The sequence below is a fragment of the Pseudoliparis swirei genome, chromosome 11 (assembly GCF_029220125.1).
Source record: "Pseudoliparis swirei isolate HS2019 ecotype Mariana Trench chromosome 11, NWPU_hadal_v1, whole genome shotgun sequence".
Taxonomy (NCBI): domain Eukaryota; kingdom Metazoa; phylum Chordata; class Actinopteri; order Perciformes; family Liparidae; genus Pseudoliparis; species Pseudoliparis swirei.
In genome coordinates, this window is record NC_079398.1 from 22,986,016 (window position 1) to 22,996,447 (window position 10,432).

Sequence of the window (10,432 nt, forward strand, 5' to 3'; positions counted from 1 at the left end):
CATCATGGAATATGCCTACTATGAACTATTCATACACTCTGTCACATTCATTGAATGTATTTTAACTCTAAATCTGTCCTTCTGCTCACATGACATCTATTGTTCTGTCCATCCTGGAGAGGGATCCTCCTCTGTTGCTCTCCTGAAGGTTTCTTCCCTTTTTTCCCCCTGAAGGGTTATTTGGGAGTTTTTCCTGGTCCGATGCGAGGTTTTGGGGCAGGGATGTCTATGTGTACAGATTGTAAAGCACTCCGAGACAAATTTGTAATTTGTGAAATTGGGCTATACAAATAAACTGAATTGAATCACACAGAAGGAACCAATCAGGACCAGGGCAGACAATCACAGGGAGACAGGTGTGACACAAGGACTTCAAAATAAGACACAAAACGAGACAGAAACAACGAGTCATGACAGCTTCAATATCAAACATGACATCATGACAGCGATGCACCTGGAGATTCACTTTCTTACACAACAACTTGCTCCATCTTTACCACAGTTGAGTGTTTTATGGGTGTTGACAGAACAACATCGATAAAGAAAACCTTTTTTTTGTGCAACAGTACATTTACATAAATCAAAATCAATGGTGAATTGACTCAAACAATTGGGAGATCTTTCCTTTCATCTTCCTGCGTCTCTACTGCCAGTTCTGATGTCTTTGACGTTTCTGATGTTTTTTATGCTTCTTTTCTCTGGCGTCTTCTTCTTCTTCTTTTTCTTCGGCGTCATTTTTGAGGGGGCCGGTTAACAGAGCAATGGCACCCACAGCTAAGCCGACGCCCACTATCACTGCAGCGCCTCCAATCACAGCGTTTTTGACCTGCATGACACACAAACAATTTCAATTCCGTTAAATATGGATTATAATTGTGAGTTTGTCGCACAGCATTCCTCAAAGTTAGGATCATATGAAGAAAATCATCATTTTATTTGTCGTAAAAAGCAGCTGATACTCTGAGCTGAATCTGTTACGTCATCACTGGAAGGATTGAATGAACTTGCAGATACTAGTTCTGGCTTGAGAGTTAAACCTGAGGCAAATTATTTGAACCACTTTGCTTAGTCTCAATTGTCTGACCTATCTGACCTCAAATATCCTGATTGAATTTGGTGGGAACTGTCCCTATGATACAGGCCCTTAGATCAACTTCATACAGTATTTAGGTTGTGCATGTTCTCCATGAACAAAGTGAGAGATAAGGATGGATATTAAAACGTATAGCAGCGAAACAAAACCCAACAGGAAGGAGATTTACCACCAGCCCGCATCATAATAATGTCTCTCAAGGCTTTCTGTGTAATTATGTTGAGCTAAAACACAGTGAATGTGACAGATGCACTAAGTGGGTTGATTAAACAAGTGTTTTTTTAGTTTTTTTCCTTTGCAGATCAGCTTATTAATCATTCACCGCTGTTTGAAACACGAGCAATCACATTTCATTCAGCACCGCATGTGCTTTAATCAACAGAATAGACCGTTCTAGATGTGCGTATTGTCACAATGAACGAGACACTTCGAGGATAAACGGGTCGAGTGTCCAGGTACACACACACACACACACACACACACCAGGCTGTGTAGCACTTGAAGAGTTGTTTGGGAGTTGTTCCTGATCCGATGTGAGGTCAAAGATCAAAGGTCAGGGATGTCAATATGTACAGATTGTAAAGCACTCCGAGACAAATTTGTAATTTGTGAAAATGGGCTCTACAAATAAACTGAATTGAATTGAATAATGCGTCACGTAGGCAGAGTAATCGTATACACCACCCACCTGTCGAGACTCCGGCCGGCCGTAGCGTAGCTCGGTGGCAAAGTGCTCACAGTTCAGAGAGACGACGCTGTACTTCAGCACCGAGCCCACCATCCCGCAGGCCTCCCTCACGATGACGTGGCGCTCTCGAGGCTCGTACTTGTCGTCGAGCAGGTTGTTGATTTGGAAAGGGTCGTCGTCAATCACCTCCCAGATGTTGCCACGCATCACCTGGTCGCCGCCGCTGTCCAGGACCAGACTCATGCTCCCAGAAGAGCTTGAGTAACCGCCTGATGAGGCCAACAGGACGGAAGTTAGAGCAAAGAGGCGTTACCGTTGTTTTACACACGTGTGTGTGATCGGACGATAATGTCCGCTCTGAAGAAAACGCAATCAAGGCACGGTTATTGACGGTTATCGCCGGTTGTCGACGGTTATCGATATTCGTCCACAACCGACGTCGTCAAAGCAGCACTTCACTCACCCGAAGTCGTCAAATGAACAACTTCATCCCCGCCAATGTAGACAGCCCAGTGCTCAAATGATCCACGGAAGATCTGGATCAGGTCGCCGGGCTTTGCGCCGTGTTCAAGCTAAAAGGATAAGAGAAACAACCATTTATATAAATGCGTATAAAATAATGCATCTGGCTTGTAGTCAGTGTAGATGGTCAATGGTTTGACGGTTAGGAGCAATAACGTGCGAAGAAGCAGATAAATTAACAAAGAAAAAGATTTTAGATTTTAGAGAAAAAAGAAAAGAAAGAAAAGCCTCCAAAATATTTGTTCTATCGGCCGGACATTATACTAGATCAAATCATGTAGCAGAGAATGATTCATGGAGCTGTCAGGGCAAAGGAACGCCTTGTTGACCAGGAACCGGTGTCACATGTTGTGGACACACGGTACATTGACAGATACGACCAGGTAACACCGGGCTGTTTCACTTCCAACAAATTACACGCGACAAGCAACTTTTTAAAATCCTTAAATATTTCACTCGTTGTCACCTCACCCTGTTTGTTCTCGGTCTTCTAAAGTTTTCTAATTTTAGTTCTTATTTGACGACAACGGAAACTACCATCTCCACGGCAGCAGACTCAAAGATGCATTATGATACAAGAATACTTACATAACATTTATGAACTAGTATGTCTTTTGTAAATGCTGCCAGTAAGAATACAATCTTGTTTGAGTTGGAACTGAAGCCGTCTGAGTAACAGCTGTTACCCCCCTCTGGTCCTCACTACACCCCTGCATCCGCACTGCAGACACTTTATGCCATTTGTTGCTCTCTCAACTCAATATGCACTGAATATTTTCACTAGTTTAGCAACCAAAGATAGTTTATGTTTATATCTCCGCATTATTTAAATGTTAATTTCATCCGTCTACTGTTTTGTCTAAACTTATTACCAATAGTACAGGTCAGGCCTTAAGCCGCCCTCTTGTATAGCGCTTTATTTACTATAACCTGTATATCATGTATTTATTATATTACTATAGGATGCCAAACTGCATTTCGTTGCTCTGTACTTGTACATGTGTAATGACAATAGAGTTGAATCTAATCTAATCTAAACTAAACTGAAGCAGCTTTAATTCTACACTCCTCAGGACTCGGCAGCAGGAGACTCACCTGTCTTGGAGCCATGTCTTCACGTCCTCCTCCTCAAGACGAGACCTGCAGCCTATTTATTGCTGCCGACAACTGAAACCTAAATTTGCAGGGAAACGAAAGTGGAATGTGTTTGGACTTGTCGTCGAGCAGGTTGTTGATTTGGAACCGGTCGTTGCACACCACCTCCCAGATCTTGTGACGCATCACCTGGGCGACGCTGGTGTTCAGGGCCAGAGACATGTTCCCAAGAGAGCTCGAGTCACCGCCTGATGAGGCCAACAGGACGGAAGTTAGAGCAAAGAGGCTTTACCGTTATTTTACGGTATCACGGTTATCGGCGGTTATCGGCGGTTACCGGCGTTTAGCGATATTCGTCCACAACCGACGTCGTCAAAGCAGCACTTCACTCACCCGGAGTCGTCAAATGAACAACTTCATTGCCGCCAATGTAGACAGCCCAGTGCTGATATGTTCCACGGAAGATCTGGATCAGGTCGCCGGGCTTTGCGCCGTGTTCAAACTGAAAGGATAAGAGAAACAATCATTTATATAAATGCTTATAAGATAATGCATTTGGCTTGTAGTCAGTGTAGATGGTCAATGGTTTGACGGTTGGGAGCAATAACGTGCTAAGAAGCAGATAAATTAACAAAGAAAAAGATTTTAGAGAAAAAAGAAAAGAAAGAAAAGCCTCCAAAATATTTGTTCATCCGCACTGCAGACACTTTATGCCATTTGTTGCACTCTCAAGTCAATATGCACTGAATATTTTCACTAGTTTAGCAACCAAAGATAGTTTATGTTTATATCTCTGCATTATTTAAATGTTAATTTCATCCATCTACTGTTTTGTCTAACTTATTACCAATAGTACAGGTCAGGCCTTAAGCCGCCCTCTTGTAGAGCGCTTTATTGACTATAACCTGTATATCCTGTATTTATTATGATACTATAGGATGCCAAACTACATTTCGTTGCTCTGTACTTGTACATGTGTAATGACAATAGAGTTGAATCTAATCTAATCTAAACTGAAGCAGCTTTAAATCTACACTCCTCAGGACTCGGCAGCAGGAGACTCACCAGTGTTGGAGCCATGTCTTCACGTCCTCCTCCTCAAGACGAGACCTGCAGCCTATTTATTGCTGCCGACAACTGAAACCTAAATTTGCAGGGAAACGAAAGTGTTTCCCCTGATGAAGAGGAAGATTAGAAGTCACATTGTTTAACAACACTTTTAGCTAATCATTGACTGGACGAGTCATGTGTCTGGACTTGTGTTTGACGAACTCCCAGGTGATGACGGATGCGATGAAGCTGCAAAGGCTGAGTTTCATTTCTTGTGAATTGTACAGTCGACGTGCGCTCTGCTATGTTCTCTGGGTCGAAGCTTCAGTGACCTGGGCTGTGTCTACTACCGCACACTTTACGAAGTACACTGCAATGCAGTGCACTACAATGCAGTGCACTGTATTGCAGTGCACTGCGTCGCTGATGAAGTGCTGTCTCAAATGGAACACTTAACCGTTCACCACTTGGCGGAAGTGACGGACGCAAATCTGTTCACGGCACCCGCGAAATTAAGCCGGGAGTGACGTATGCAAATCTGCTTGCGATACCCTAACCCTTAAAGTGACTAAATTAATGCACTTCTTGCCCTCTTGTTGCCCCTTGTTTACCCCTTTCTCCACCCCATGTGGAAACTGCGATACCTCCACAATCGCGGCAGGAGCCTCCGCCCTCTGGCTGAAGTCGAGATGGTATATGTACATTTAATTGTGATTTTGCCTTACCTTCACAGCATAGCTTCATGTTGTAGTTGCAATTAAATTCTCCTGGCTAGGTATGCTAAATTCTCAATTATCTTTGTCAGAAGTAGCCTTCTTCTTTGCAATCCACATACACACCATATGGAAATAAAACATGACAAATCTGTACATGTTTGTCCCTAGATTCCAATTAGTTTTAAGAATTATCCACTGAAATGATGGGCATCATCTGCTTGAATTCACACAGTAATAGGCCTACTTTGACTGACTGTACTTTTATACACATCTCTGTTGTAGTTAAGTTCACCCTGATACAGGAATCAACTAGAATGGGCACTCGGTAGAGCGCATACCTTCGCATATCACAAGATTGGGCATTGAATTATGAACATTTTGGCATTAGTTGCATGCCAATTGGACAAAAATGTATCGTGCTATGGTAAAAAAAGAGTTTGACCTTTCCATGACCTTGACCTTTGACCCGATTGATCCCTAAATCTAATCAAATGGTCCCCGGATAACAACCAATCATCCCACCAAATTTTATGCGATTCAAGAACATTTTGACCTGTTCATGACCTTTGACCTTGACCTTTGACCCGATCGATCCCAAAATCTAATCAACTGGTCCCCGGATAATAAACAATCATCCCACCAAATTTCATGCGATTCGGTTCAATACTTTTTGAGTTCTGCGAAAGATTTTGACCTGTTCATGACCTTTGACCTTTGACCCGATCGATCCCAAAATCTCATCAACTGGTCCCTGGATAATAAACAATCATCCCACCAAATTTCATGCGATTCGGTTCAATACTTTTTGAGTTTTGCGAATAACACGCATACAAATAAATAAATAAATAAATAAATACACGGCGATCAAAACATAACCTTCCGGCATTTTCAATGCGAAGGTAATTAGCAATTGAACACACAGGCATATTAATTATTGTTACAAACATGCATCAATTCTAATATAAATCCAGGGTGTCTGCGGGGCCTTAAAAAGTCTTAAAAAGTCTTAAATTGCTTTTCCTAAAAATAAGGCCTTAAAAAGTCTTAAATTGTCTTAAATTCAGATTGGATTGGTCTTAAATTTTTTGGGTGTCATGTCATTACGAATATGAGGCAATCTGTTCCGCCAGGTCCGTATTTTGCTCCGGTCAAAGGTGAAGAGATTTGGTGAAAAGACAACACTTTGCCAACACACACGATTCAAGACAGAAGACAAACTAGAACGGGCACTGCCGACAACTGAAACCTAAATTTACAGGGAAACGAAAGTGGAATGTGTTTGGACTTGTGTTTCAGGAACTCCCAGGTGATGATTCATGCAATAAAGCTGCAAAGGCTGAGTTTAATTTCTTGTGAATTGTACAGTCGACGTGCGCTCTGCTATAGTCTCTGGGTCGACGCTTCAGTGACCTGGTCTTTATGCTAGAATGTAGAAATCATATAATTTATTGTATGCCCATTGTACAATGAATAATCCAGCCTACTTGACAGTTCCACAGCACTATTAACAGCTATTAATTCAACCTTTTTAAAAATTCCTGGGAATGTGAGGAGATTTGGTGAAAAGACAACACTTTGCCAACACACACGATTCAAGACAGAAGACAAACTAGAACGGGCACTCGGTAGAGCGCATACCTTCGCATATCACAAGATTGGGCATTGGATTATGAACATTTTGGCATTAGTTGCATGCCAATTGGATAAAAATGGACCGTGCTATGGTAAAAAGAAGATGTTGACCTTTCCATGACCTTGACCTTTGACCCGACCGATCCCAAAATCTAAACAAATGGTCCCCGGATAATAACCAATCATCCCACCAAATTTCATGCGATTCGGTTTAAAACTTTTTTAGTTATGCGAGGAACACGCATACAAATAAATAAATAAATAAATACACGGCGATCAAAACATAACCTTCCGCATTTTCAATGCGAAGGTAACAACAGCTTTTACGCATAATACAAATATAATCCGTCTTTATGCTCATCATGAGGCAGAGACCTTCACCTCGTCGCCAGTGGCGGTGCGTCCATAGAGGGCGCTAGGGCGCCGCCCCTCTTAACATTTTGAGATGAAAAAAGAAGAAAAAAAAATACATCCTGTCAAAAAACATCATATGCCAAATCATTTAAATAGTAAATATACCGTGTTGACGCGCTAAATGTGTGTGGGAGACCGTCAGCCTGTCAACAACCACTTAAGTTAATGTGAACAAATATAATATATCGCCACTCATTATCACGGAGAGAAGCCCCTCCACATTTTCGGGGCACCGGCTCAACGTGTGTGTGCGGCAGCGAGCAAACATTTCAGTGTTTCGGCAAGGACGGCTTCTCATTGGCGGATGAAACGTGAATCTTGGGGCACAAAAATGTGCGCTCTGGCCAATGACATCGTTTTATTATTTCACGTGACTGGACTATTCGGCAGATCAGAGACCGTATCGTTCCCTCAGCCAGAGAGCTCCTGGGACTGAAACTCTCTGGACTACAACGGGGTGAGGGATCTAAAGAGCTGCAGACAAGTGTAAAGCACGAATCTTGCCGCAGTTATCTAGCTAAGAGCATGGAGCTAACTCGCTAACAGCATGAAGCTAACCCTGTCTGCAGAGCAGAGCAGCAGAAGGAGACCGAACTGGCATCGAAAACACAACGAAGAAGTTCTGAAAAACAGACACATTCCCTCAAGAATAATGAAACAGGCTGGTTACAGACATGATTGACTTTAACCAGAGAGTTATGGAGAAGTTTGACCACTTTAAAGAGAGGAGGCTACTTTTCTTTACAGTATTGGGTCTGCTCTGTCACCCAATGTAACATGTGATCTCTTTCTGACTCTATTCTGCTCTGAACCGCTTTCATGTGAGGGTGAAACTCTTTTATTTTGTAAACCTCTGAAACCCAACCCAATGTTTCTTAAAGCTGCTCTGAACCTCTCATGCCCAAAGTTACAGTGTGTTGATAGTTGTTATTGGACAGTGCTGTGAATTTATATTAAAGTAAACCAATACTTAGAAATACACCACTGACCATATTTGTAATGGAAATAAAATATGAAATCTGGATTTTTGAGACTATTCATCACCTCATTCTGCATTAGACAGACAGTCTATTTACATGTTGTTATTACCTCTCAACTCGGTCATTTTGATTGACTCCCATGCAGGATTCAGACGAACTGTGCATAGACATGTACGTCAACGTCAGTGTTATATCTCACTGAAAGAAGCCCCGCTATTCACCCACAGCTCTCGACAGTCATACCAGAGCTATAATAAGTTACGCAAGCTGAACATTTCCTGCTGCTTCACAATAAAAGCATTCAACTGGCTGACCATAAATCGGGCGTTATTGTGAAAAGCCGCGGGAAACACTCGTGACAAAGGTCAATGTGGACGCCGCTCGTCACTTCCCGTATTTTGTGAGAACGAAGACACCTTCAACTACTCTACGAACAAACTTGTATTTGTTTTCCACCCTCCAGAGCTCCACCCTGAACCAGCCTCTGCACGCTAATGTGGAATATGCCGACTACCAACTATTCATAGACTCTGTCATATTCATTGAATGTGTTTCAACTCTAATCTGTCCTTCTGGTCACATGACATCTATTACACCTGTCCATCCTGGAGAGGGATCCTCCTCTGTTCTCTCCTGAAGGGTTCTTCACTTTTTTCCCCTGAAGGGTTGTTTGGGAGTTGTTCCTGATCCGATGTGAGGTCAAAGGTCAAAGGTCAGGGATGTCTATATGTACAGATTGTAAAGCACTCCGAGACACATTTGTAATTTGTGAAAATGGGCTATACAAATAAACTGAATTGAATTGAATAATGCGTCACGTAGGCAGAGTAATCGTATACACCACCCACCTGTCGAGACTCCGGCCGGCCGTAGCGCAGCTGGGTGGCAAAGTGCTCACAGTTCAGAGAGACGACGCTGTACTTCAGCACCGAGCCCACCATCCTGCAGGCCTCCCTCACGATGACGTGGCGCTCTCGAGGCTCGTACTTGTCGTCGAGCAGGTTGTTGATTTGGAACCGGTCGTTGCACACCACCTCCCAGATCTTGTGACGCATCACCTGGGCGACGCTGGTGTTCAGGGCCAGAGACATGTTCCCAAGAGAGCTCGAGTCACCGCCTGATGAGGCCAACAGGACGGAAGTTAGAGCAAAGAGGCTTTACCGTTATTTTACGGTATCACGGTTATCGGCGGTTATCGATATTCGTCCAAAACCGACGTCGTCAAATGAACAACTTCATTGCCGCCAATGTAGACAGCCCAGTGCTGATATGATCCACGGAAGATCTGGATCAGGTCGCCGGGCTTTGCGCCGTGTTCAAACTAAAAGGATAAGAGAAACAATCATTTATATAAATGCTTATAAGATAATGCATTTGGCTTGTAGTCAGTGTAAATGGTCAATGGTTTGACGGTTGGGAGCAATAACGTGCTAAGAAGCAGATAAATTAACAAAGAAAAAGATTTTAGATTTTAGAGAAAAAAGAAAAGAAAGAAAAGCCTCCAAAATATTTGTTCATCCGCACTGCAGACACTTTATGCCATTTGTTGCTCTCTCAAGTCAATATGCACTGAATATTTTCACTAGTTTAGCAACCAAAGATAGTTTATGTTTATATCTCTGCATTATTTAAATGTTAATTTCATCTGTCTACTGTTTTGTCTAACTTATTATGTATTAGTATTTATTATGATACTATAGGATGCCAAACTACATTTCGTTGCTCTGTACTTGTACATGTGTAATGACAATAGAGTTGAATCTAATCTAATCTAAACTGAAGCAGCTTTAAATCTACACTCCTCAGGACTCGGCAGCAGGAGACTCACCTGTGTTGGAGCCATGTCTTCACGTCCTCCTCCTCAAGACGAGACCTGCAGCCTATTTATTGCTGCCGACAACTGAAACCTAAATTAGCAGGGAAACGAAAGTGTTTCCCCTTATGAAGAGGAAGATTAGAAGTCACATTGGTTAACAAAACGTTTAGCTAATCATTGACTGGATGAGTCATGTGTTTGGACGACTTGCAGAGCTGCCAACTTTTCAAAAAACCTTGGAGTGAGAGTTTGTCGGGGGTGACCAACATTTTGCCGCGCACGCAGCCACACACGTTGGTGGCTATAATATCAGGAAATTTGAATTAATGTGGCGTTGTACCCATGTTGTACCCTGCATTCTGGCCTGGCAAAGGTCTTTTACGAGACATCTTTGCTACCTTAAAGATTTAAAATGTTTTTTGATAA

At 42.5% G+C, this 10,432-nt stretch overlaps 2 protein-coding genes across 2 annotated transcripts; both read right to left on the minus strand.

Moving 5' to 3' along the window:
* Positions 1 to 401: 401 nt before the first annotated feature.
* LOC130201713 (uncharacterized) lies at positions 402 to 4,807 on the minus strand. The gene is made up of 7 exons (XM_056426804.1): positions 4,464 to 4,807; positions 3,792 to 3,900; positions 3,439 to 3,646; positions 2,669 to 2,705; positions 2,245 to 2,353; positions 1,782 to 2,050; positions 402 to 826 (listed from the first exon to the last, which is right to left on the minus strand). The coding sequence occupies exons 1-7, from the start codon at positions 4,476 to 4,478 to the stop codon at positions 644 to 646; spliced, it is 930 nt and encodes a 309-aa protein (XP_056282779.1). The 5' UTR covers positions 4,479 to 4,807; the 3' UTR covers positions 402 to 643.
* A 1,636-nt stretch (positions 4,808 to 6,443) lies between these two features.
* Positions 6,444 to 9,357, minus strand: LOC130201210 (phospholipase A and acyltransferase 4-like). Its single transcript, XM_056426001.1, has 2 exons — positions 9,039 to 9,357; positions 6,444 to 6,586 (listed from the first exon to the last, which is right to left on the minus strand). Exons 1-2 carry the CDS (start codon positions 9,279 to 9,281, stop codon positions 6,545 to 6,547), a joined length of 285 nt encoding a protein of 94 aa, XP_056281976.1. The 5' UTR covers positions 9,282 to 9,357; the 3' UTR covers positions 6,444 to 6,544.
* Positions 9,358 to 10,432: the final 1,075 nt, after the last annotated feature.